The following is a 27,889-nucleotide window of genomic DNA, read 5'->3' on the forward strand; positions in this document are numbered from 1 at the left end:
ATATTGATCCCCATGAATGAGTCCCCCCTCAGTCTCCTCTTCTCCAGCTCCAGAGCCCCGGCTCCCTCAGCCTTTCCTTACACAGGAGATGCTCCACTCCCTGGGTTTTGTGCCTGGGGAAGCAGCGAAACAATGAGAGGTGGCCGGGGAAGCATGGGATGCTCAGCACGGGATGCAGGGATCAGCTGCCAGCCCAGTGTGAGTGGTCCAGACCCACCCTGGAGGTGCCTAAAGGGGTTTTCTCAGCCCAGGGTCCCCCCCAACCCTCCCTGGACAACCCTGCAGTGCCAAACTGTGCTTGAGAGCAGTCGGGAGCCACCCCAGACACTGATCGGGGTACTGGGATGCTCAAAGAGGTGCCAAAATCAGACCCTGGAGAAAGGGCAGCAAGAGGAACGTTCCTGTGTGCGGGGGCGAGAACTGAGCAGACGGATGGCAGCGGGGAGACTCGTAACCATACGTTTATTATTCCACATGGAAAGTCATGAAAATGATTACACGGAGGCCTGACGATACAATCACGTACATTGGATACAGAACATCGACACCCGATAATTAGGAAAGCAGAACTGACCGCTTCGCTGCGGCTCCGTCCCGACGCGATTGCCGCCCGACCCTGTTCTCATCGGCTCCGGCCAGAGCTTCTCCCGATGGCCTCGACAGGAGCAGACCCTCCTCTTCCTCCCCCTCCCTCCCTCCCCATGTCCCCACATCCCCAGTGACAAGTGCTACAGGTTAAAAAGATGGGCTACATATTAAATATAAGGGCATTACCTTCAAGTAGGGCTGGTATATTACACAAATAACCACATTATTTGGTATCACTAGCATTTCTTTTTCTTTAATGTCCATCGTAAGACACCATTAAAAAAACCCAACAACTTTAGCCTTCTTTACCTCCAAAGAACTTTGTTCTCATCTCCTTAGTTGTTTGTTGTTATTTTACCCTGCACATACAAGTATTAGAAGCATTATTAAGCATTGGATCCTTCAACACATTTAAGAATTATATTATTATAACAAATAAGACCAAAAATTAGATTTTATAGTTAAATATTCTGTGAGCCAAAGGGGTTTGACTGTACAAGCGATTGTGCATTTTCTTAAAAAAAGCAAATTATAGTGCAAAGCAAAAAACATTGGCCTGTCTTCTGACCATCTGCGTACAATAGAGGTGCATCTATTCACACCTTCACATGACAATATGTCATAAAAATAACATCGTTGCCATTCTTTTTAGTTACCTTTTTCATTTTAATTCGTTACGAACAGTCTTAAATTAACCTAGTACTACGAATGCCTTGTTTTCTTTGTGCTTTCAACCAGTGGCGCGATCGGATGATAGAAATAAATGCATTAAAACACAGGCTGCCGTGGTCCAGTTTCTACAGCTGGCGAGCACCGGCGAGGCGCCCGCGGCCGCTAAGGCGAATGGATGTTGCAGTTTTGCTGGGGTAGGGTTTAGTTTTATTATTATTATTAATTATTATCATTTCAAAGAGTTGTTCTTGTTGCTTATTTAAGCCGTGAGTGGTCATCGCAGCTTTCCAACGAAGCCAGGATGTCTTGCTCCAGTCTTGCCGTGGTAGTGCAATTACAACGCTCCGCACCTCGACCGAGGGCTCCCAAGCTGCCAACTGAGATTTGGAATGGGGCAACTTGCAACAGAGGGGCCGGGGGGGGCAGCTGAGGGTTTTTTTTCCTTGCGTTCATGCCAAAAAAACAAAAGGCTTGGTGGCAATGGGATTTGGCACTTTTAGTGCCGCTTCTTCAGCTTATTCGTCTACAGCAAGATACCCGTGTGCTGGGTGACCCGGGGGAAAGGAAAGTGGGGAAATGCAAGATAACATTGCTTTGCAATATTCCCGCCACCGAGGGATTAAATAGAAACCGCTCCTTTCTCCAAATCTCAGTTAGAGCTTTCAGGATCAACTGACAAGTGTAAGTCGCTTTGTAATTAAAAAAAATCATCGCACGTCAATCTGCTCCGGGTGAAAACGTGGGAAAGGATCATAAGGGAAACATGATGCTTTGCCACCAGCTGCGTGCGTCACCGCTCAGAGGGGGTGGCAGGGACACCCAGGGTCATGCCAAAGGCTCCCCAGGCCCTTTTGCAGCGAACGCGCTCGGAAGTGCATCTGGTACACCTTGGATTGTCCTGAACGCTTCAGCCACCGCCACTGAGATTTGCGAAGAGGAGCAAAGAATTGAATGGTGAGGTCAGGACAAAAGAGCAAGCAAAAAACGCATCTCGTAAATAGTACATCTCGTATGTAAACATAGAGGAAAGGGGGGGTCTGTCAGGCACGGGGATCAACCACGTTACTGTTTGAAAAACGACGACAATGACAAAAAACGAACAATACAACCCGTGTCGTCAGCAACGAATAAAAACAATCACGTCACAGCTCTCGTTCGCGTGGCTGGTGCCGCCGACCCCGGGGAAGACGCTGGGCTGTAAACCAGGCTCTGGGTGCTCTGCTGCCGTCCCGGAGCTCTTTGGTGGTTGGGGACCCTGCACCGGTGCGGGGGAAGGAGGGGAGACAATGGGGGGGGTATTTATTTTTTTGTTTTTCTTTTTTCTTCCTTTTTCCAGTTCAGTCTTCCTGCATGGGCTTGCACGACTCCCTGGTTTATTTTCTCTTCTCTGAAACATTTTGCAGAAGAAGGGTGAGCTTTTGGTAACTTCCGAATGCTTTGTGTGGAGAAGAGGTGCGAGTGAGATGACTGAGAAGTGTCTGCAAGAAACAAACATCGGATTCCACACATCCTTTTCTTTTTGTTTTCCTTTTCCCTATGTACATTCCACACACTTATATGAGAGGAACCACATCAAGCGACAAATTCAAGCCTCATGGACGTTCATCTTGAAATGTAACGTAGGTCCTGGTCCATCTTCGCTTGATGTTTGCCCACGCTCGCATGCTTTTGGTTTGGGACACTTTGGTTTACCTTTTCCTATTCACTACCAACAGGAGTAACGTTATCGGTGGCTGATTAAGTCAAAGATACTGCTTCCCAGTTGAGTTCCTCCTAGTAGGGTCTCCAGACCGATTCATCCATCCTCCCAGTAGTCGTCATGGTCGTTGGCGAGTTACTGTGGCTCCCGTCCGCGTCCACCCCGTCGTTCTGGTTGCCCAGGTTGGGATTCATCAAGTTGTTCCCCGCCGAGGCGCTCGTACAAGACGAGAGCATCCGTGTGGGGGAACGCTCGCCGCCCGCCACCATGGAGAACTGGTAGGAGCCCGAGGACGTGCCGTAGTACAAGTGGTAGGGAGAAGGGTTGGTCTGGAAGGGTCCGCTCTGGTTTTGCGTGGAGCCGGGGTAGGGGGGCGGCAGGTAGGTGTGGTGGAAGCGCGTGGTGGTGGGCATGCTGGTCATGCTGATGCCCCCGATGCCGGTGGCCGAGGGCGTCGCGGTGTACGGGAAGGCGGCGGACATGGCGCCGGGGTAATGCATCCGCGGGTCGGAGAACCTGGTCTCGGTGAGCGCCGGCAGCGCGGGGAAGGAGCGATCGAACTGCCGTGGGTCGGGGAAGGGGCTCAGGTCCGACGTGCCTGCGGAGGTGGAGGAAGAAAGCGGGGGGTTAGAGCTGGTAGAGTTTGTCCTATAGCCTGGGCTGAGGAACCAAAGCCAGGCTCTTCTCGGTGGCAAACAATGATAGGACAAGGGGCAATGGGATCAAGCTGGAACACAAGAGGTTCCACTTAAAGATGAGAAGAAACTTGTTTGGGGTGAGGGTGGCAGAGCCTGGCCCAGGCTGCCCAGGGAGGTTGTGGAGTCTCCTTCTCTGCAGACATTCAAACCCGCCTGGACCCCTTCCTGTGGAACCTCAGCTGGGTGTTCCTGCTCCATGGGGGGATTGCACTGGATGAGCTTTCCAGGTCCCTTCCAATCTCAAACATACTGTGATACTATGATACTGTGTGAGTGGGAAAAGCAACCCTTGGATCTGCCAGGGGAACTTAAATACAAAACCCCCAAACCCATCTGTTTAAGTTGTTCCCATTTCCTGCCCGAAAATTTGTTATTTCCTACCCAAGAAGAGACACGACTGCACTGACTTCTACAGGGGTCTGTTCATCTCTGGAGGATTAAAAAACACCCCACACCCCATAAACACAGAAAAATAATGTTTAGCCATGACATCAGCTGTGTAGTAAATAAATGGACGCGGGCCCCAGACGGCCGGTCCCTGAGATCCTCGCTGGTGTATATACACACACACGGAGCCGGGCAGGAAAAGCTGAGTCCAGAGCAGCCTGCTAAGCCTTCGTGTGGGTGGCCTGTTCGTGCTGATACCATCAGGGGATGGAGCTGATAAACACACAGCTGAAAACTCCCAAGCGAGGAGCCACGATATCCCTTTGCTCGAGTTCTCTGTGTATTTTGCTCCTTCCAAGAAGATAAAGGAGAGTGAGAAATCCAGCTTTTCTTCTGCTGGGGGAAGGGAGGTTTAGGACAGCACAGTGGGGACGTTACCCAGGTCCCTCGGATGCTGGAGCCCCTTGTGCCTTTTCCTAGAGGGGCATTTAAACCCAAAAGAGGGTTTGTAGCTGGAAAGGGACATTTGCCCAGTGCTGCCGGGCCCCGTCTTTCTGCGGTAAGCCTGGCTTAAAGACAGGAATCCAGACTAGCAGATCCTTTGGGGACCTCGAGGCTTTTCATGGCTCTCTCAGCTCTCCTAGGACCGCTCTCCAGAGAGAGCAGTTCCAGCCCAAAGCACCAGACTGGTGCCCCAAGCTCGAAGCCTTGGTTGGCTGGAGGTGGCTTTTCATCCTTTCTCTTTAACCCCCAGACCCCTATTTTTCCCTCGTTAAAAGCAAGGGCATCGCGCTTACTTTGGTAGTGAGATGTCACCTGGCCTCAGGGACAATTTTTTTTGGTCACATCAGGTGTGTGAGATAAGTGTGATAAACATGCTCATTGGTTTTAGATATGCACACATACTGATGCACGCATTCATATGATTGCATATTTGCTATGCATGCACAGGGATGCATGTTCTATATATATATTTATTATGATGAGGCATTGTTAACTTCTCAGGGCTGGTGTTTCAAGCCCTGTAGCATTTCCCTGGGAAAAAACAAACAAACAAACAAACAACATTTGAGCGAATCCCTTGCAGTGAACTGGTGGCAAAAGCATGTTCTGGAGGAGCAGATGGGCAGGGGATTTGGTCTGAACCCTCTTTCTCATCCCAGGTGAGTCCTTCAGCCACCGGCCGCTGGAAGGAGAAGGAGCAGGAGGTTCCTCCCTCCCATCCAGCCGTTTTGCGGGCGATGGGCAGCACCTGCCCTTCCCACGCAGGCTCCACGGAGGAGAAAGGCGGAGGAAGCACCTGGTTTGGGAACGTGGCTGCGGCTTTGGTGCGAGATAGAGAGGAGCAGCCCCAAAACCCTCACGAACCGTGCTGTTCTGCACACACCCGGGGCTGGATGCAGCAGAACCAAGTGTTCTGGGCCCCTCAGTTCCAGAAGGACAGGGAACTGCTGCAGAGAGTCCAGCGCAGCCACCAAGATGCTGAAGGGAGTGGAGCATCTCCCGTGTGAGGAAAGGCTGAGGGAGCTGGGGCTCTGGAGCTGGAGAAGAGGAGACTGAGGGGGGACTCATTCCTGGGGATCAATATGGAAAGGGGCAGTGTCAGGAGGATGGAGCCAGGCTCTTCTGGGTGACAACCAGTGACAGGACAAGGGGCAATGGGTGCAAACTGGAACACAGGAGGTTCCACTTAAAGATGAGAAGAAACTTGTTGGGGGTGAGGGTGTCAGAGCCTGGCCCAGGCTGCCCAGGGAGGTTGTGGAGTCTCCTTCTCTGCAGACATTCAAACCCGCCTGGACACCTTCCTGTGGAACCTCAGCTGGGTGTTCCTGCTCCATGGGGGGATTGCACTGGATGAGCTTTCCAGGGCCCTTCAACCCCTGACACTCTGGGATTCTGTGATTCTGTGGAAGCGGCTGCCCAGCCGTCCCCCTTTGCATGCTGTTTGGAGGGGTAGGATGCTTGGGCTGTCCTGAAAAGCACGACACTGTGAAAAATGCTCAGGACTGACCAAACCAACCCGATCTCAGGGCTCAGCCTGCCAGTGGTTCGCTCTGCCCCATCCCAAAGCCACGCTGCCACAAAAGCGGCACCAAAACCGCGAGCTGAGCTTTGGAGACCAGCTCTGTACAGAAGCAGTTTGACCAGATTCTGTAGCTTCACCGATCCGGCAGCATCACAGACTGAAGTAGGACCATGGGGCAAAAATCCTGGCTGAACTTGGAGAGAAAAAGTGGTATTTTCTGAATGCTTCCTCCTTACACGCACACAGCCCTCCCACTGCGGTCCGAGTCGCTGGGCTGTTTTGCCAGACACTGAGAGAAAGCCGTCTCAAAATCCCCCAAAACCCCAGGAAACCCAGACTGCTGCTCCTGCCTTCCCCAGGGCAGATGACAATCATCTCCAGCCATCAGACCCTGCTCCTTCATTACCTTTCACATGCCCATAAATAATATTCCATAAAAAGCAGATTGAAACGAAACATAAGTGCTCAGGGCACATTTCCCTTTTCCTCTATAACACACTCGAAGTTGTTCTGTTTTGTTGTTTTTAAAGGTTATGTTTTATTGGCCTGAGCTCGCAGCATTTGGCAACGGGTCCTCACTACTAATTTAGAGGCAAGCGTGTGAGAGTGTTAATTGCAGGCTGCGTGCGTGGCGAGCACAGCGCAGCGATAGCGTCGGGAACAGAGACACTCGGGTATTGCCTGCAAAACACTGGTGGGCAACGGGTGAGCTCTCCCAGGCTTTGGAACCCCAGTCTGTGACAGACAGGGCTCTGCAGGACCTGGTTTTTGCAGGATTTGGTATAAAAAAACCACTTGTGTATTTTGTCTCTGTGTTATCTGGGGTTGGGATTCAGACTTCCCAGGATGTGGCAACCAGACACGGGGCTGCTCTGCTGTATAATGTCGGTCTCTGTTTTCCCGTGGCCCCCAGCAGCCCCTGAGGAGCCTGGATGAGCTGCACTGGATGAGCTTTGAGTCCCCACTCCCCAAAGTGACACCAGGTGGGAGAGCACGGAGCTGCCCGGCGGAGAGCGCTAGACCCCCGGGGCCTCCTCGTTAACCACGGACCGGCCCGCCGCGGGCTCGGCGGCCATCCCGGCTCCCCGCAGGAGCAGCCGCGGCCGGGGCTCGAACAGCGGTCTCAGGAGCGCAGCGGCCGCCGGGCCCGCGGCGGAAAGCGGCCGCCAGATGGAGCCGCGGCCGCGCCGGCCTCGCTGCCGCCCGTGTTGGGCGGGGAGCGGCAGCCGCGAGCGGGCCCGGGGAGCCGTGCGGCGACCCAGCGGCTGCACGGAGGGGTGGCACCTGAACCTGAGCGCCGTCAACCGCGGGGCTGTCCCTCCGCCCAGCGCCATCACCTCGGGGCTGCCCCTCTATCACAGAATCCCAGAATGTCAGGGGTTGGAAGGGCCCTGGAAAGCTCATCCAGTGCAATCCCCCCATGGAGCAGGAACACCCAGCTGAGGTTCCACAGGAAGGGGTCCAGGCGGGTTTGAATGTCTGCAGAGAAGGAGACTCCACAACCTCCCTGGGCAGCCTGGGCCAGGCTCTGACACCCTCACCCCCAACAAGTTGCTTCTCATCTTTAAGTGGAACCTCCTGTGTTCCAGTTTGCACCCATTGCCCCTTGTCCTGTCACTGGTTGTCACCCAGAAGAGCCTGGCTCCATCCTCCTGACACTGCCCCTTTCCATATTGATCCCCATGAATGAGTCCCCCCTCAGTCTCCTCTTCTCCTCAGTCCTCACCCCAGGGCTGCCCCTCCATCTCACAGGTCCATGTGTGTTAGCGACGCAGCCCTGACCGACGGCCCCGTCCTTCCTGCCCTGCATCCGAGGAGATCCCTGCTGAAACAGCCCCAGCCAGGTCCAAATAAAACATCGCCATTAATACCCTGCATAACCACCTAACTGAGCAGCAAAGCAACCCTCCCTGACGCTCAGCCAGCCGCCAAGCGCCAAGCAACGGGCTAAGCCAATGCCAGGGAAGCGGCTGAAGTTCTGCCCTCGGGCTCTGCACTCCCTTCCAAATCGTAGCCAAACGTGCTTTAAAAATCACATTTCGCTGTCCCCGTCCCCAGCACGGGCAGAGCCCAGCGCACCTCACACACGCGTGCCTGGTAGCGCTGCCGCGGAGGATTTACTACGGTTTGCCTCGCTCACTCACCGGCCAGCCCCCGTTTGCTTTTTTGGACCCTGGCAATGTGAGCTTGAGTATTTCAGTTGTCCAGTTGCCAATCAAAATATTTGAAGGAAATGTTTATTTTCTTCTCGAAATCACACCAGCTGCTGCACTAACTGAATAAGCCCATTTAGCTGTAAGAATTTAACCATTGTAAGAGTGAATTGAGTCCCCCAACTACTCCAAAATCTGACCCAATCTATCAGCGGAAATGTCAATGTTTTGGATGGGAGTTTGGGGAAGTGTGGAATGTGTATTAAATAAAAGCCATGTAAAGGTCAAAGCCCTGATTAGTAATGCCACTGTCTCCTCGTTAGGGCTGTGCTGCCCAGGGGACCGCGGAGGCCGGGACACACCCCGGTGTTTAATTGTGCAGCTGCAATTTGCACCTTTTGAGGACCCCCAGGTCCCCCTGCACATGGAGCCGGATAGAAACAGGCTTTTAAAGCTGCTCAGCCCCTTTCCAGAGAAAACAACCGCGTCCGAGTGACACAGCAGCTTTCTTCTAGCCTTGGAGACAATAGGGGTCTTTTCTTTGGGGGGTGGCAAGGAAATAAATGCCAAGGCGATGCATCCTGCAAGAGGTTTTAGAGATTAACGGCGCGGATGTGCATCCAGCCCAGCGAAGTGGTGGGGCTTCCACTGCCTCCCCACCCCGGAAAATGCCTTTAAATCACTCCCTGCTCCCCGGTTTAGAGATGCGGGGAACACATCTTATTCAGCGATAAACCTAAGCACGTGTGTACATTGCACAGCACACACGAATGCACGGAGTGTGTGGTGCACATGGAGAGAATAAAGGAAATTCAGAGGGAATTTGGTAGAGTGGAACTCTCCAAGCGTACAGAATATTTAAATATGCTGAAGCTGGCCATATATCACTGTTTTATTTATACGCACGTATGTGCCTTGCAAAATTGTCATGAAAAATCTATCCTGGGGGAAAATACCCCTCCTTTCCTGTTTCATGCCATGAAGATTGATGACAATGTAAACTCTAATGAGACTTTATGCCCATGTAATAACACACATGTGAGAGACAAAGCGGGGACAGAAATTCTCTGTCTGTATATAACTTGGGCTGTTTTTTCTCTGCTACTTTCTGTGATGCTTGGCCCTCCAAGTTGTCTTTCAGCATTTTTCTGACCTCTCTTGCTCTCTGCTTCCTTCCCGTGACCAGAACAGCTCCATATGGGAGCATGGAGAGGCAGGTGGCCAAGGACGGGGGAATCTGCTCTGCCCGGGAAGGTGCACGAGATGCATTTGGTCTCTGAAGACCCAGCTCATCTCTAGAGAAGGCGCCGCTCTCCTCCCCACCCACGCACGCTCTCACGCCTCTGTCACGTATGTGAACGAGTTCGTGCGTTTCCAAGTCTGGGCCAGCTAAAAAAGAAAACGGCCCCTTCCTCCCACCCCGCGAAAAATAGAGCAAAATTTATTTTGGGGGGAGGAGGGGAGGTGTTGAAAAAAAATGAGGGTGTGAACAGCATCCGTTATTACACGCCCATGGAGCGATTGTTGTGTAGCTGATAGGAGCGGCTCAGCGACTGGGTGCAAGTACTTCCTCTGCAGAGCTTGAGCAAAAAAAGCCCAAACCCCAAACCAAAACACACCAGCACACATGGCGCTTATCGCAGCATCACCAGGCACCTCCTCGAGATCGCCGAGCACGTTTGTTGCTCGGTTTTCTCATTCTCCTCGCACAATTCTCCGTGCACACGCTCAGCTCCCAAACCTGCCCCGGTGAGCACCCCAAACCTTCACTCTGCTCTCCTGGGTCCTCTCCCGGCACCCTGAATACAGTGAGTAACAGCCCCCCGGTCTATACAGGTGGGCAGGGCAGTGAGAAGGGACGTTCCCAGGTGTTCCCGGCTCCGTGAATCACACACCGCATCTCTGCAAACTCCCCCAGGTCCAGCGCGATGCTCCCACCCTTCTGGGGAGGACCCTGCTGCCAACATCCAGCCGGGATTTATTGCAGGCCAGTTCAGCCCCATCTCCTGTGCCAGCACCCTCCTCCATAGCTTACATTAGCTCCTCTCCCTCCGCGATGTTTACCCCCTGGGTGTATTTAAACAGAGCAATCAGCCCCGATCCCAGCCTAGACTAAACAAGCCAGGCTCTCCCGGCTTCCTCTCCCTCCGCTGCTTCTCTTCTCCCCTTGCCATCCCCAGAGCTCTCCCCTGCCTACATCTCACATCCCACATCCCGGCATCAACCTCAATCCCTGCCGCTCCATCCCGCCAAGCTAATGAATAAGCTAACGGTGCTAATTGGAGCGGGTGGGTGGGCTGAACGGGATTGCAGGCGCTCCCTCTGGCCTGCCCGCGCTTCGCTCTTTACCTGTATTCAAAGGGTATTAAAAAAAAGAGATTAACAAGCCCTGACTACATAAAAGGAAGTTGCAGGATTTACAACCCTGCCTGCAGCTAGACCACCGTGCCTGCCGAGCAGGTCTGGGCCAAGCCAGCTCTGCCATGGGAAACCCACTGCGGAGCGCTGGGGTGATAAGGGCGGCTGACGGGGCGATCGGAGGTTCGGCTCTTGCCTCGCTCCAGCGCTCCTGGGCTGCACCGCAGCCCCACGATGCGGGCAGCGCCCTCCCGCAGCGGGACCGCGGGCTGGGGGATCCCCGGCGGCGCTCTGAAGCTGGCAATCAGCATCCCAGCATTGCCAAAATCCCACGGCAAAGGCGGGATGGCATCCCTGGAGCCCGAGGCAAATTCAGCCGGGATTGTTGCAAGCTCATCTGCTGTTATTTCATAGGAACGGCAGCGCTTCGGCACCCTGAGCCGCGGCTGGGAGATGGAGACGGCTGCACGTCAGCGGTCACGGATGCTCGGGCTCTCTTTTAGTGGATGCTCCCAAACAGCGCTGGCCTGTGGTTCATCTTTGACCGTTACATGCCAAATTCGCTTAAGGGACATCCACGGGCAAATGTAATTGAGAGGAGCAGAAAAGCAGTTTAAAGATAGGCACAGCAGCCTGCGGAGCCTGAGAGCAGGCAGGAAACCCATCTTCTGCGTGTTCCTTCCTTTGAGGCTGAAGCTGGATCCCACAAGATGTTTTCTTCCCACTAATGCTTGCCTAGCTTCCTTTGGAAACAATTTAGCCTCTGCCCATGGTAGAATGTTTTTACCCATTAAGAAACGGATATTTTAAAGAAACCATAAGTCGATCTGGACAGGGATTAGGAAGCAGCAATTAAGTGTATTTGCTGGGCCCGTAATTCAGGACTTAACCTCAGAGCAGCCACGTTGCATTTCGGAAACAATAGGGCACTTGGTGCCTATGCCAAGAGGTTTCTTAAAAGTAATGTAATACTTTAAAAATGTAAATTTAAAAAGAAAAAGAGAGAGCGATTTTGTTCTAAACGCGTATGGTGAAGCATTCTGCTGATGACTGGTCTGTGTTAAAAACGTTACACTGGTTTTAAGTGATGGATTGGAAATCAAGCTGGTTAAAGCTGGGCTGTTTCCAGATCAGGAGACCCCAAAGCTCTTCACCAGCAAAGACAAAGTCTCCCAAGCCGTTCGGCAGACGCTGAGGCTGGGAGAGGCAGGATGGAGCCTGCAAAAGGATCCAGCATTTACTGTTCTCCCTGGGAAGTCAAGGGAATTTGGGTTTGCTGGAGCAATATGAAGAGCATGCAAGGGGACGTTAAGTGCATTAATCAAAACAGCTCGCCCTGTAGATCAAATCTGAGTGGCTTTGCAATTGTCCTTGTGTACGCAAGGCCCCGACGTGCTGCTGGACAACGCACACAATTGCTTTGGAGTGGCTGGAGATGTTTCCACCGCAAAGCCGGGGCGCGGGAGCGGCTGCGTGGGCGGCCCCGCTCCGTCGCAACGGGAACCCAGCGCTGCAGCACGAGCCGGAACGCGGGCGAGGGCAAAACACCGCACGGGGAATGGGGGCTGCAGGAGCATCTCCCCATGAGGATGTGCGTCCATCACCATCCCCCTTCCCCAGAGCAACAGGGGCCCTGAGAAGCAGCAGAAGCAAGTTCCTTCAACATCTTGCTTCACTTTTAGAGAGCTACTTGATTTGTTTTTTTTCCTAAGCTAGAAGACACAACTCGAAATGAAGCAAGCACGCAAGGCTCTGGCTTCGCGTGCCCCGTAATAAGGAACCATTTCAAGCCATCCTAATGACAGCTTGGTGTCTCGCTGCGGAGACGGGAGAGCCGGCATTTCAAAACCTCACATTTTCCAGACCTCGCTGCAGAAGAATTGGGCCAAATCCTCAACGGGGGCGAACGGCTCTGCCCAGCTGAAGCCAGGGAAGCAGCGCTGGTTGATGTGAGACCAGGGTCTGCTTGTCCTGCCTTCCCTGCTACCAGGTTCTCATCACGGCTGCACTGGGGTGAGCCCTGAATTGCCCTGTTTTCCCTCCAAAGCCGTGGAAATCGGGAATAAAATCCGGTCTGTGGAGGGCTGCAGACGTCAGTCCTGTTTGCAGACAGGCTTGGGAGGGATTGATTCCCGCACAGGGTAAGGCGAGACCAAAGCCACTGACTTGCACTGACACTGGGCGGTGGGAAACCAGCTGGAGAGCAGGATCTGACCCGCTCGGCCACGGTGCTGAGCACCTTCTCCTCCCGTGTTTCCTGGCATGCCCTTCAGAAACCATCAGCTTTCTCTTACCAGGAGGTTTTTGGTTTGAGACCATTTAACCTCAGGATGATCGTTTTACACGGGGTCTATTTATAACCCGCATGGGCAGCTTTCCTGAAAGCCCTCCGCACATGGCCAGGGGCCAGATCCTTCCTCCCTCTACACCAGCGTCCTTGGCGTGATCTCCACCAGATCAGACCAAACCCATCCCCAAAGGACCCCAATTCTCCCCCCCCCCAAAAAAAACACTGTCTCCGACCTGTTTGCCTCAAAGCCCAAACCCCACGTGTCCAGGGACCCGAGGTGCCCGAACCCCCCTCAGTGGCCACGGCTGTTCCTGAGCAGCTCGGCTCCCAGCCTGGTTTTGCCAGAAGGATTAGGAAGGGTTTGTGCAAACTGCTGGGTCAGCAGAACCGGGAGGCCCCAACCACCTCTGGCACACGAGCTGGGGGTTCATTCCCACAGAAAAGAGCTGCCCCTCCGCCCCCCTTTAATCCAGGGGTGCAAGGATGCTAAAACATTGATGTTGGGAAGCACCCAGGTAAGGGATGAACTCCAGCCCATCCCACCCAGCTGATATCTCGTTATGCTTTTTGCTAATTGGCTTCTCGTGCGTGTTACCTAAGAACGTGCCAAGTCGCGAGAATTACAGGCCTGTTAACTCCTGTGTTATTCTTGGCACGGGCCAAGCTCCACTTGGTTGGCTAAAAATTACGATCTCGGTGAATAAGCCGTGTGTATGTGAGGGGAAAGACTTAAAAACCGATGATTACGATTGGTTATAGTCAGCGCCGTGTCACAAGGACAGGGCTGAGGTTACAATCACCCGACTGGTAAGAACCCGCAGTCGTTTTAAGGCAGTTCCTCCCGTTTCGGGAGCGCGGGAGCCAAGCGCAGAGTGCGCACGAGGCGCCTCCTGCAGCATTCCCGGGGCGGGGGGGTCACCCCGCAGGAATGGCTGGAGATGGCTCATTTGCGTCTCCTCTCCTGCTGTCACTTGACATTTGGGAGCTTGGCACCCACGGCAGCTTGTGGCCGGCTTATTCTCTTTTTTCGTGTTGAATTTGTGTCATCACCTGATTCTTTGCTGCAAACGACACTCTCTGGGTTTCTGGCACTACGGGGCACTGTGCTAATTTAAAATATGCTTCTTTTTTTTATTCTTCCCTCAAGAATCTGTTTATTTATTACGCAGCCAATGAGATGAGACCATAAAACTCTTTCTCCCTCTTGCTTTTTTTAACGAAAATCAAACCATAATCCTACACGAAATGCCCGTCTTCTTCTCATAAACTGTGCTAATATCAATGAAAATTCCAAGCGTAAGAATTTGCATTTCAATGAGAAATAGATTAAATTTTCACTGTAATTTTGGGTTGGGAGGAGCGGGGCGGCTTCTACATTTCAGGTAATGTTTTCCAACGTGTTTTTGCACCCGAGATGCCCTCGTTGCAAAACCTCAGTGCCACTGGGAAACGTCCGCGTCACTTAAAACGCACCGTAAAGGCTTCTGCAGCTTTTCATTCTGAAAGCTCCCAATCACCAAAACTCAAAATGCAAACAGCTTAAATATTATCCCTTAAACCCCATTAGAATTGCTGCTCGTTTTCAAAGGGAAACACCACCGAGATGAGAAACGCATGGGAAAGGGAAGCGTCTTGTGTGCAGAACGGTCTCTCTGATACATCCCGGTGGCTTCTGGCTGTGCTGAGAGGCGCAGCAAGGCGCGAGCATCCCGGCCGCTGGGTATTTTCAAATGCAAGGCTTAATTTGGGGGCTAAAAGTTCTAGGTGCACGGGAATGGGCAGAGCGGCCTCTCTCGAGTAACTCTGGTGGCAATTCCAACCTCTTTCCTGGCAACGCGATTCTCGGGGAGTGCCCGAGGGCTCAGCTCTGCTGATGGCAAAGCTGGGAAGAGCGGGGCCCGTGTGTGTGCGCCCATGCAGGTGTGCATACGTGTGGGGAATTATGCTGGAGTCGGGCGCTAGATCACCAGACTTGGCATAAACACAATGCAACCAGATAAGAAGCCCTTTGGATTAGCATGTAAAGTATAATCCACCCTTTCTAGTTGACGCTGCGAAGCTCTCTAGTTGCCTTCGTGTCAAAGAAGCTACTGGATTCAAAGGGTGCTGCTCGTGCTCACGCTGAAATCGCTCAGTTTTTCCCGGGACCCCATATCTAATGGTGCACGGAGCGAATTTCCAATTCAGCAGCCACCTGTTGATTTAATGGGTGCAAAAAGAGCCAAGAAACCCAACCAAACCCCTTCCTGGCTTGTCCCCCAGGCAGGGACAACCCTGAAATACCTCCCAGAGGGATGTTCATCCACTCCCTGCCCGGCACGAGGGTTCGGGGTGCGATGCCAGGCTAGGGCACCCACCCAATTACCTTGTATTGGAGTCTGAGCCTGGGACCCAAAGTGGCTGGTGGTGCTGAGGGTTCCGCGGGGGTTGGGTGTTGTTGGGGTGACCCTCATGGACTGGCGCAGCCGTTCCAGTTCCCCGTAGCGGTCGGTGAAGGGTTTGGCTTGGTCTTCTAGCTTTTGTCTGTGCCCTGGAACATGATAAGAGAGTCTGATATCTAATCAGTTACCCTTTGGCGAGAGTTCCCTGGTTACACACCAAGCCAGCGCAGCCTCCGTCTCCACGGTTTGCTGTTATTCGCACGGGGGGGTTTGCAAGGCACACACGCACACAAGAGGATCTCACGGTTTGGGCAAACGAAGCCTGGAGAGAGAGGGACACAGATCGACCCACACGGGTGGCCCCAGATCATCTGGAAAGTCAAGCACCCGATGGAGGAGCAGGATGCAGGCGCCGGGGTCGGGATGTGCCGTGCTCGAGCGACAACCTACAGCCACCATCAGTGGATCCGAACGCAGAGAGGAGATACACGCAAGGCAGGAGAAACCCCATCTCCTGGCAGGGTGGTGATTGGGGAACCAGCAAAGGAAACCTTGAATTTTAAGTATTTCCAACAGCATTTTCTCCGTGCACAAAGAATAAACTCTTGTCTTACTTCATCCCCCTCCCCAGCTCTGCCCACCCAGAGCCGAGCAGGGCTGGGAAGGTGCAGGAGATGGGGAGGGACCAGCCCGGCCATGGCACCGCACATGGGCCACCTCACTTTGCTTCTTTCTGTTCCTCTTTTCCTACCCGTAAAGCGGGGAGACGATTCCCCCAGCTCCCGCAGGCAGGGCAGCAGCTAACGAGCGTTTGTAAAGCGCTCCCAGCTCCTTAGGTAGGGCTGGCACAGGGCAATAATTATTAAATTTATGCTAATTGTCCCGAGGCAAGAAGCGCATGAAATACACTTGATACATAACTTTTGCATTTTACTGTATTAATCACTGCTGAACAGCTTCACTCTCTCTGGGCCGGATTCCAGTCTCAGTTACACCCGTACAAAGCTGGAGGGGCTCCAGAGAAGCCGGAGCTGCTCCGGTTTGACATCAGTGCCAGGTTCAGACCTTGCATTCTCCTTGTTCTTTACCTGCCGCGGCCAGACGGCCCTGAAACGCCCCCAGCTCTTTGCACCTGCCATGAAAGGACCTTCCCAAGGTGGGGAATGCCTTATCCCAGCGGAATCGGGAGCAGAGCTCGGGGCACTGGAGGTGTGCGGGCACGCCGGGGAGGCAGGAGAGGAGCTGGGAAGACAAAAAGCCTTCTGCAGCTCTCCTGAGAGCAGAGCCTTATCAGATCCAGCCCTACAGCCCAACATCCACCAAGTCGGGCTCAGTTCTCAGCAGCTTTTAAGAAGAAAAGCAACACATTTGAAAGGCGACAAACGCAGCCACCTCTTGCTCGCACCCCCCTTCACATCTGCGTAGCGTGAGCTCGGGTGTTAATTTATAGCGAAGTCACAGAAAGTCCCCAGACTTCCCCCTCTTTAAATCTGATGTCTGATATCTTCTGATCTCGCATTTTCTTGGCTCGTGGTGCTCAGGCTGCACTTGCCAGGCTGTTTGCAGAGAAGCTGGGGGCTTGGAAGGGACGGGGTTGATTCTGGAGGGGACCTCCTGTTCCCAGCTGAGCTCCGCGCCACAGCGTCGCTCCCTGGGTGTCCCAAAGGCAAACTGTCCTAAAACCCAGTTTTTGAGGGGCTTTGACCCTCCCCTGGGAGCTCCACATCTGGGTGACCCCCACCACCCCAAAACCTCTATAATCCCTAAGCTTCTGGGTGCGGAAAAGTCCAAACTGAACAAAAACGTGCTGACCCCAGAGAGCAAAACCTGGTGAGGACGAAATCCCAGCACAAAGCAAAACCCAGCTGTATTTTGAAAATGCGTTTTCCCTGCTGTGTGAAGTAAACCAAGGAAACCTCAAATCAACACCATAGACAATCCGTTCTCATCTCCATGCGTCCCTAGACCTTGGGCACCTCTGCCTTATCCGATGGTCTTTGGAGATGTGAGCAGCATCTGTCACACGGTACTTGTGCCTTCCCAAAGGGAACGTGCGGTCACTGAGGTGCCGTGTTTTGGTCCACATTTTACTATTGCAGCATGCATTGAGCGCAGAAGAAGAAAAATAGGTTTACGTTCTTCCTTTAACCACTTTTCTCAGGCAGAGCTCAGCGGAGAAGCCAAAAGAACTTCAAAGACCGTGTTCCATGGAAATCTAATGGAAATTAAGTCCTCTGCCTCTATCTGGGCTGAAACCCTATCCTGCGGTAGTATCTGGCATGTGACGGAGAAAATCCTGAAAAATAAATCAAGTGATCTCTGTGCTGATAATGTTTGTAGAGATTATTCAGCCGTACGACTGAACCGAGGGCTTCATGTGGCTGCATCATGCTGCGCTGCGGTTGATCCGGTCCCCGCGCCGTCTGAACGCGGGCACAGCCCCGGGGGTTGGTTTAACCTCAAGAAAATAGAAGTGCTGTATCTACCCTCTCTGAAAGGGGCTGGTCTGCGGGGAGACCCAGAAACTACCAGCAAACACCCCCAAAAAACCTTAAACTGATAAAAAGGAAGTAGAAAACTTGATGCAAACGGCAAACACAGGCTTATTTAGGAGTGAAAAGCCAGAGGAGTCGTGGTGGGATCAGGACGCTTCTTGGCTTTCATAGACTTTCTCCAGGTTGTATCCCACCCCATCTACACGGGAGGGGCCGGGAAGTGTTAAACTGCAAGAAAAAAGGTGGTGAATGAGTTAAAAACCACCAACTTGGCCTGCCAAGCCTGGTTGGTACAGGCTGTCTCCCCAGGACTTCCTGCCGCTTGTCACTTTGAGCTGGGGACGTCAGACTTTGTCACGCAAGAGAGGATCGCTATTAATAGGTTTCTTTCATCAGAACAACCTGAGCTTTTTAATTTCTGCAGCGGTTGGCTTCATTAAAAGCCCTTCCCCATCTACCCACAGCTGTCACGGAGAGGAAACCAGTGCCGTCAAGTGAACAATGGCTCATACCTTAGAGAAGAGGAAGGTGGTTTCGAGCTTAACCCAAGGACTGACTCAAAGCCACCCGATGCCAGGGGGTGGATTTTCAATCGACTTCAAACAGCTCCAGGCCTCATCCCAAGAAATCAGTCGGAGAAGTCTTAATCACTCCAACCTGTGGATTTTGGGGCACGAAACCTGCTGTTGGGTTGGCGGTTGTGCGCTGCGTTTCCAGCTGTGCTAGCGCTGCCTCGCAGGGCAATATTTATGGAAACAACAGTCCTCAGGTCTACGAAACGACGGCAGCTACTGACCTTAGGCACTTCTTGTCAACAGCGCGAGCGTTTTAATGCTGGCTCAGGTTTCCGAACCTGTTAACTCCGATATTGAACATGACATGATGTAAACATTGACAGATCACCTACGATCCTGACGCAGTAACAAGATCTCTATCAGCACATCAAACAAACGATCCCATTGAACACTTCCCAGCTGGAAGAGCCGATGTGAATTCGACACTTTAGGCCAGTAATAAGAAGCATACTGGAAGTTTTGGGTGTTTCCTTGGAATGCAGACAGTGAAACAGTGTGTGCCACACTGCAACTCCAGCCCTCCAAACGGTGACTCAAAGCCACGCTTTCTGCATTAGAACATTGCAAAGACCAAGCAGATCCTGCTCTTCCTTCTAGGAGGGTGCAACCTGATGTGGCCTCCGAAGCTGGGACCTGGATGGTGTTTCCATCCATCCACCGAGGGGGTGTCCACCAAAAGCAGCTTATTTCCCTGAATTCCTGAGATGCTGAACATAAAGTTGATTAAAAGTAGAAAGAGAGTCCAGGAACTTCATGGTTTGAGTGATACCAAAAATCTCAGAGCGGGTAGATTTGAAAAAACACTCTTAGAGATGCCTGGGGGTCCCAGTTCCCTGATTTATCTGTGTTTAGATGTAGATGGGATCACAGGTGGGAGAGACAAGGAGAGCACAGCCTGCCCTCCGACTTCAGGGGGTTTGGATTTGGGTGTCACGTTCATCCCCGTCCCCCACAGCACCGTGTTACTAAAAGAACGGGAGAGCAGATGGTGGGAAGTGGCTTGGCCATCCCCAGGCGTCTTGCTGCGAAACGCTGGCGGCAAGCTGGAGCAAAGGAAACGCGGAGCGTCTCAGCTCGGAGGGGATGTTCATTAACACACGCATTTGCAGATCATTTCCTTCGCTCCACCGAGGAGGAGACGAGAACCAGGAGACGGTAGCGCGGGCTGGGGCAGCAGCTCGAGCTGAGCCATCAGCAGCCACCGCTCGTCCATGTTCAAAGCAAGGCTCCAAGCGTCCCACCAGTAAGCTCCGACCACCCTCACCCACGGCTCTGCTCAAATATTATCAGCCAAACTCCACGGTTTAGCCGAGCAGGAGCTCACTGGGAGCAGCTGGCCCAGCCACGCTGTGCACAACCCAATGGTTCAGTCTCTACACGTCCCTGAGAACCCACCACAAGAAAGCGATCAGTAGCGGATAAAACTCCAGCTCTATGCACAAAACACCTTTCAAATCCCTCTTGTAGCCCTCAAAATAAGAACTTCAGAGAGACACACCAATCCTCTACACAAGGTTGAATTTCTTCCCAGTCTGAGTCTCGGCTAGACTATCAAGTCCCAGCATGTGCTCCAGAAATAAGCCACATGTGAACCGCCTGTGTTATGGGAACAGCAGGCCTGTCCCTTACAGCAGATGCTGGGGCGGTTTCATCTTTGCACACCTATAACCCGAGACGTGAACATCCCTCAGGTTTTCCCTGGAAACCCACCTCCAGCTCCACACTCGCCGTGGGGAATTCCTGGCCAAGAAGAATTTGGTGGAGCCACATGGGTGGTGAAAGAGGGAGGGGAGGACAGTGCGGAGATGGAAACTGGGCTGTCCATAACTAGAAGGGGCTCAAACATGACGTCTCCATGGGGGATGCTGGAGATCTCCATCGAGCTCCCGTGAGCAGCAGGACCAAGGCAGTGATTGTCCCCCTGCACTGGGGTCAGTTTTTGGCCCCTCATGACAAGAAAGCCCTTGAGGTGCTGGAGCGAGTTGACAGAAGGGAATGGAGCTGGAGCACAAGTGTGATGGGAGCGGCTGAGGGAGCTGGGGGGTTCAGCTGGAGAACAGGAGCTGAGGGGAGACCTTCTGATCTCTGAACTGCCTGAAAGGAGCTTGGAGCCAGGGGGGTCGGGCTCTGCTCCCCAGGAACAAGCGCCAGGAGCAGAGGAAACGGCCTCAAGTTGCGCCAGGGGAGGTTGAGGTTGGATCTGGGAACAATTTCTTCCCCAAAGGGCTGTGGGGCATTGGAACAGGCTGCCCAGGGCAGTGCTGGAGTCACCATCCCTGGAGGGCTGGACAGATGGACGTGAGGTTCTCAGGATGTGGGGCAGTGCCAGGGGTGGCGGAACGGTTGGACTTGATGATCTTGATGGGCTTTTCCACCCAAAATGATTCTGTGATTCTCTTGTGCAGCAGCAGCCAGCAAGTGCCAACGCTACTTCAACCCACTTCTTAAAGTTGAAGCCCAGAAGTTCACAGGAGGGAGCAGGAGGAAAATGTTAGAAGGAACCGTCTCTTCTGCTGCCGAACAAAGTCAAGCACAGATAACTCATTATTCACATGTTTGAAGTTGGCTTGCTTACGCCATTTGGAAGGAGAATCAGTCACGGCGAGGCTTTGCTTTGGTTTCCTCTGGCTTTCGTGAGACACTACGGCTACTGTCTTCCCCCAGCTTGGAGAGAAAGGGGAGTGTGTCGCAATGCGCCTCGGCTCGCATGTCCTGGCGGAGGATTTACACCGACCCGAACAACGAAAGGAAAATCGTATTGAAGGGGGTGGGGGAGAGAATTAACAACAACAACAACAAAAAAAGGTTGCTAATTTCTAGAGCTTTTTTAGCTGGTGGTGGTCTGAGATGAATTGGCTGCCTCTAAAAGGATGAAAATAAATATCCCTCTTTTTGAAGGAAATAGGCTGGCTCCCGGCCAGCTGGCAGGAAGCACCGAGATATGTTGCATTTACAGTAGGGTTTTTTTTACTGTCTGAAGCTCCAGCAGCAGGAGAGATGTTTGCAAAGGCAGCCTGGCATTGATTAGCTGCCTTTGCAAGCCCCTAATCTCCTCTCACTTCTGGGCTGGTCCCTTGGCTTTGCCTCTGCCCACCCCACCATGGGAAGCCTTGCGAACGGGGCGGCTTCTGATAAACCCTATGGTGGCTTCTTATTACACTGGGAAACCCAAAGAATGAGTCCTCTGGAAAGAAAACAAAGCAGGGTATTAATTCAGATATTTGAGGAGAAATCTAGGGTAGCATTTCCCAAACCTCCTGGGATGTGAGAGCTGTGTATCCGTGTTCAAATCCGAAGGAACATCACACCCAAATTTCCATGCAACTCCAGCGCAAATCCCAAAAGGACACGGGTTCCCCATTCCCAGGGTTTCAGCCAGAAGGCTGAATCTTTCTGGATTAAAAATGAAAAGTGTTTAAAGCATTTACAGCACAGGTAAAGCTGGGGGCATTCTCAGCAGCAGACTGGGTAAAATTCGTCACATTTGAGCATTTAGCCCACTTGTGCCTCACTGAAAATCCCCACAAGCGCTTTCCTGCACCTTCCCATCCTTATAGACTTCTGAAAATCTATCTACAAACTGCAGAGTGAACTAGGTGGTATATAAAGTTAATGTCACCCAGGCAGATCTCAATACCTCCAGCTGATATCGCGTCAGTCATGTCCCAGATCAGATTTGCAGCTGCATGTATGAGCTGTCGCTGCACAGATCAGTGGAGTGATGCCAATTTACCATGAGTTAATGCCTGCTATCTAACAACTTGAAATGGGACCTGCATGCTACCAGTATAGCTGGTTTTTCCCCAGTAATAACCTGTTCCATTAGGGCAAGCACATCAAATTCCTTTGGGTGACACTGGTTAAGGACACTGCCCAGGACGGGAAGGACCATCCGCTGGGGTCAGCGCTGTGCAAGGAATGCGCCGCGGTGCAGGTAATGGATTGGAGATGTCTCGGATGCCGTGTCCATGTGGGAGCCAACTGGATATAGCAGCATTTTTCCAACCGGTCCTGGGCTCCAGATAACCCAGCACAACCCAGATCAGACCCAAATTTTCCCAAGATTTGGGGCTGCCAAGCGCTGGGTTTCCCCTTTGCCCTAGGAGAGAGCGGAGCCGAGCCATTTGAATGCTAATATTCCCCCACCCCAGGACTGAGCTCCGAGCTCCATCTCCAGAGACTGCCCGGTACGTCGGATAATTACAACTCCTGACGAGCTTTTCCAGTGCACACAACACAACGCTGTAAGCAAGAGCCCCAGAGCAACGCTACCTGCACAGCACCTTCATCCTCTCTGCAACGCTGCTCCTCCAAAGCCAAAAACCGAGCTGACGCCTGCTCCCAGACCCATTTTCTGGATGTGATGGGCTGGGGGAGACACGGAGCACAGGGGATGCTCCCCACTTGCAGAGTCTCTCTTCTTCCCTCCCCTCTCCCCCCGTTCCCACTGCAGCGCATCGATTCACTGGAAAGAGTGCGATAAAATAATGCAAAATCATGTCTAAGCACCTTCCGCTGCAGGATGTGATTTATCTCTGGCTGATTGCAGAACAGGTGACCGGGCTCCGGCAGCGGAAGAGAAGGGTCTTAGGAACTAAATTTCATCTCACTCTGAGTCAAATCCTCTTCCTCCCTCTGCCACATCATTAAAGTGATTGGTTGTGCTGATAAGCCCTTTCGAGAGGGAGAAACAAGATGTGTCCTGCCCTGACATCTGATGTGATCTTGTGGTTTTGTTTGATAGTTCTAGCCCTTTAGTTCGTGTCTTCCCCGAAACAAAACTTGCCTTTTAGCACCGACTTCTATTTTTTTCTCCTGTTTTCCAATCCACGACCCTTCGCACTGCCCTCCTGAGCTCACAAACCCTGCCCGAGGAGGCATTAATAAACCTGCGGTCCTGGCTATAGCTCAATAAACCCTCGCCGACAACAGCCTCCGCGTCTGTGCAACGCTCCCACATCACCCGCTGCCCAGCCGGTTATTAGACCTGCTTTACAAATGGGTAAACTGAGGCACGGGGCAAAACGCAGCCCCTTTGAAAGGAGTAAAGCTCACCAACATCCTTGCTCACAAATACTCCTTCTTAGTATCATCCCATCACCTGCATCCCAGCACAACTCGCTCCTGCGCCCGGCATCGCAACGCCACCAACATCCTTCTGGAAGGAGCCTTCAATGAAACTTAGTTCTCCAAACATCCTCCCCATCCACCAGAGTTTAATCTCTTCCAAATTCAATCAATCCCCACTTCTCCGACTCTGATCTATTTATTTTCAGAGCAGGAGCAGATACGCCTCTTCCACCCCAGCCGAGAACCGTGCCCTGGGGTTTTCCCGAAGCGTTCAAAAGCAGGAGGTATTGCAACCAATTTCAACAAAGATTTCTTTGTGCAACGCAAGCAAATATAATTTCCCTGTTCTGACTCCCAATAACTGCTGCACTCAGCAAATATTGGTCATTTTTAAGTGAAATTATTTCGAAGTTACTACGCGCCAGGTGATTATAAAAGGAGAGGTGGAATTTACTATATGTGGCAAATAAAATAATTAGAGGAGTGAATGTGCTGGAGCCCATATTAATGCAGCAACCGAAATTGTATTTCGAGGCCAGGAGCTGTAGAACCAACAGCCTGGGCCATGCAAACCCCCAACCTTTGTCCCTGCTCTGCTCTCCCCAGGGAACTCCCAGCACCGGGGTGTCCCCTGGGGTGTCCCCATGTCCTGCCCAGGGGTGACAGGACCGCATGGGGCTGGGGGCTCCTGCACAGCCCAACCCACACAAACCCAGCGCTGAGCTGCTTTTCTCTTCTGATTTTCATCCACCACCCACCCCAGAGCTGAGCCCCAACTCCCCATCGCTTTGTCTGTGCAGGATCAGACCCCAAGGGGTTAAGTGGATACCAACACCTATAAGAAATTAGAGGAGGAGGCAGTTTAACATAATTGCTCGCCATGCATGTATCAACAGCGGTCCAGAGCTGCCTCTGCAAGAACACAGTGCCCTGGACGGTCTGGGCACATCCCAAAGGGTGCAAATTCCCCCGCTGGGATCAAAACACATTAGCGATGGGAATACAAACAGAGAAACCCTCTTGCGCAGCAAGTACCGATTTGCAAGGGCTCCGGCGTGAACTCGGGAGCCCCGAGTCTCGCCCCAGCGTCTCCTCGTCCCTCCGCACCATCCGCCAGCCTCCGGAGATGCGGCTTCGGCTTCGTCCTTCGCCTCCCGCTCGTGGCGGCTGGGGCGGTGGGAGGTTTTTGAGGGATCCGGCAGATGGAAGGTGAGAGCGGGTGGTGCATCGTGCCCTAATCAAGCTGCACCGATGCTTTCCATGTGTCTCCATCCAAAGAACAAATGGGAGCGGGAAGGGTGTGATGGAGCTGGACGGTCCCTGTGTGGGATGCACAGGGTGGCCGGGACTCTTGGTGACCATCCACACAAGTGCCCCATCACCAACAACCCCAACGGCAGCCGGGGGACAGTAGCGAAAACACCAATAAAACTTAAAGATTAAAACACGTCGCATTCCCACCGAGGATTTCCCACGCCCACCTTGTTTCAGGACACCCCAAAGTGTCTACGCTCCATCCAAAGCCCTTTTGCTCCTCCAGGCAGGACACTCCATGGGGCTGGAGCAGCACAGGGAGAAGCTGAGACCCAGGAGCTCTGTCTGTGTGGAACACGACCGGGATGTCCCCAAGCAGTGTCACCCCCCCTGTGCCCAAGGGCCACTGCTGGGACCACCACAGCAGGTCCCCACCAGCCAGGGCGATGCTGAAGCTCCCGGGCGCTCATACGGAGCAGGGAATTTAATTGGGAAGCGAGAAAGTGTCACTCAGGATTTCCTCTTCTTCCTCCCCAGGGAAAGGGACAGATCTCAAGAAGTGGGAAATCCGCATATTTTAAGCACCGCATTCTAAATTAGAACAAATTATAGCAATTCTACATCGACAAGTAACTATCCAGGAAGCGGTGAGATCATTTTTTAATTTAAATGATCTTGGTTTGATTGATTTGGTTGCCCTTTTTTTTTTTCATTTTCCTTTTTCTTCACCGTTTCCCTCTCTTTTTTTTTTTTTCCCCTCTAATTCCCAGACAAACTGGGAAATGTCTGTGTATTTATATCTCGCTAAGGACAAGCAGGGGAAGAAAACAAAAGACCCTAATAATATCCAAAACTATCACCCCACGGGAGCACTTCAGCACCGGGCCTGCTTTTCATTACAGAAACATCCCCAGTTCAAGTTTTATGCATCCCCACAAGGAAGCCTTTTTGCCAAGATAAAGATCTGGAATGGTACAATACTGGCACGGCGCAGCCCCCGTCCCGGTCTCCATTTGAGCTTCTGAGAAGCGCAAATCCCTCTAATAATTTATTATTTCTTCTCCAAGCACTTGCCAAAGCCAGATCGAACCTCCAAGGGTAAAAGGCGCAACAAACAGGGGGTGTCGGGGCCCCGGGTGTGCTGCAGACTTCCATAATTTTCCGTAAGAATATGGTAATTTGGGATATTTCTGCTTTTGTTCCTCTTTGGCTCCCATCCCGTCACCCTGTCCGACTCGCCGCTCCCGCTTCTTCGTCCTCAGCTATTTCAGACCGGCCCTTGTCGACTCGCACCCGTCTCTGCCACCCGGTAGATCCCAATTCCCCCGTGTCCCGGCAACGGGAGAACTACAGGTTTTGATCTTCCATCCAGATTCATGGAGGTGACATCCCAAGGGGACACAACACATTGTCCCAAGCTCCCCCGCATCCCGCACAGCTCATCCAGCTCCTCGTCTCCTCTCAAAATTGCTTCAAATAATACCAAAACCATTAGATAACCTTTTTTCCCTCCCCCTCCCATATGGAGGAAGCACAACGTGGATTTACACAAATCCCCCCCCAAGCACAGGACAAAGCATCAGCTGAAATCCACCCCGGGCTGGGGTGATGTGTGAACTCATGGATCAGTTTTCCCAAAAGCAACGGGAACATTTCTGCCTTGTTTTTCTCCCTCTTTTCCCCCAAAATGACGCAAAGGAAAGATGCTCTTTGTTCCAACCATCCCGGAGTCAGAAATCTCAGCAGACACCGACAATACTTTTAAAGACGCTACAGCCCTAAAGTTAGAAAGGAGATAACCAACTCTGCAAGATATTGAACATGTTATTTTGTGCTTTTTTCTGGCATTTAAACCATTAAGGCATGAAAATACGACACTGCTAAAGGAATCAAGTTTGCACAGGGCTGCTGTACCCCAGGAAGAACAAACAGGAGGCTGGAAGGGGGAGCTGAAACCCCCCAAATTTGTGCCAGCAAGAGTGGAGGAGCTGACTCAGCTCTTCGGACTCCCCCAGTCACCCCCAGCCCAAAATCTTGGGGTCAAACTGGGCAGAATGGGAGGTTTAGTCTTGCATGGGACACCTGGTGTCTTCTAGTTATTAACATCATACTGGGGCCTCTACACAACTTATTCTGGTTAATAGGGTGGAAGGTTGCACTTCTTTTCCCTTCCCTGTGTAAAACGGGTTTCAGTTTTGCTATTTCTGGTAGTAAATCTCAGACTCATCTGCAGCCACGAGGATCGGGAAAGTTGTGGGGGATCACTTGCTTTGCTTTTTCTCTCTGGCCTCAAACTGGAGCATACACACAGAATAATGTGGGCAAAAATCCACAGCACAGATTCCTCTGAATTCGAAAAAAAAAAGAGTTCATAGGCACTTTAAATTAAAAATAGAAAAAAAGAGAAAGGCTTTTCGAGGGTGGTTTGCGGACGTGCCGGGGTTCGGGGAGCCGGCGAGGCGCTGGGCGTGGGGTGGGAAGGAGATGGGGTGCTGACGGGGGTGCGGGCAGTGGTGCCGAGGCGTGTCCGCGGCAGCACGGGCGGTTCAGGGCGCTGCTCTTATCCGGGTAGCTCGAGGTGGATAGAGAAGCCACACGAGGTGTGTGTCATCCCCGGGACCGGCTGGTGCGACTCGTCCTCCTCCCCGGCTGCCACCCGGGCAGCACTGTGAAAGTGTCCTGACGGGAGGGCTGGGGGCACGTGGGGACACAGACACCCCTTCCCACAGCCTCCCATGATCAATAGCAGCAAAGCCTTCTTCAGGCTGGATTTACAGACAGTGTTCTTCCCATTTACAGTCTTTTTTTGCTTCTTTAACCCATACTTAAAGCCAAGAGCCCCCAGTGCATGGGGGGCTCAAGGGCAGCCAGCACCCAAGCCACAGCCTTGCACCCACCGACTGCCAGCACCCCGGGGACACAGATGCCACCAACACCTTGCACAGGCACGGACAAGGGGGTTTCCACCCTTGGCAGACCCCAAACTCTTCATTTCCCAACCAGGAGCGCAGGGCTGGGGCTGATGTTGTATGTGGGGCAGGTGGGCAGGGAAACCCTCACCCAGCTGAGGCTTTTGAAAACATGAAAGCTAAAAAGCGGCGGTTCTTGGAAAAACCTCAGAGCCGTGGGAGGTGAGAAGCCTTTCCACCCGCCGGCTACGTGCCGTACAATGGGGGAGCACTGGGTGCTTGGGGTGAGCCAAAGCGGTGGCCACCAGGTTGTCCCCGCTCCCAACGTGGCCCC

General features: G+C 52.6%; 1 protein-coding gene across 2 annotated transcripts in view; it reads right to left on the bottom strand.

Annotated features, from left to right (window-relative positions):
- Positions 1-2,559: 2,559 nt before the first annotated feature.
- The window catches only part of RUNX3 (RUNX family transcription factor 3), a 36,273-nt gene continuing 10,943 nt past the window's right edge, over positions 2,560-27,889 (bottom strand). Inside the window, exons 4-5 of one of the 2 annotated variants that reach the window (XM_065857260.2) lie at positions 15,237-15,401; positions 2,560-3,557 (exon numbers count right to left, since the gene is read on the bottom strand). In XM_065857260.2, coding sequence (XP_065713332.1) covers positions 3,034-3,557; positions 15,237-15,401 — 689 coding nt within the window. In that variant the 3' untranslated portion in view covers positions 2,560-3,033. The remainder of the gene's footprint in view (positions 3,558-15,236; positions 15,402-27,889) is intronic. The other variant, XM_071799167.1, reaches the window with a different exon arrangement.

The sequence above is a fragment of the Patagioenas fasciata genome, chromosome 25, assembly GCF_037038585.1.
Source record: "Patagioenas fasciata isolate bPatFas1 chromosome 25, bPatFas1.hap1, whole genome shotgun sequence".
Classification (NCBI taxonomy): domain Eukaryota; kingdom Metazoa; phylum Chordata; class Aves; order Columbiformes; family Columbidae; genus Patagioenas; species Patagioenas fasciata.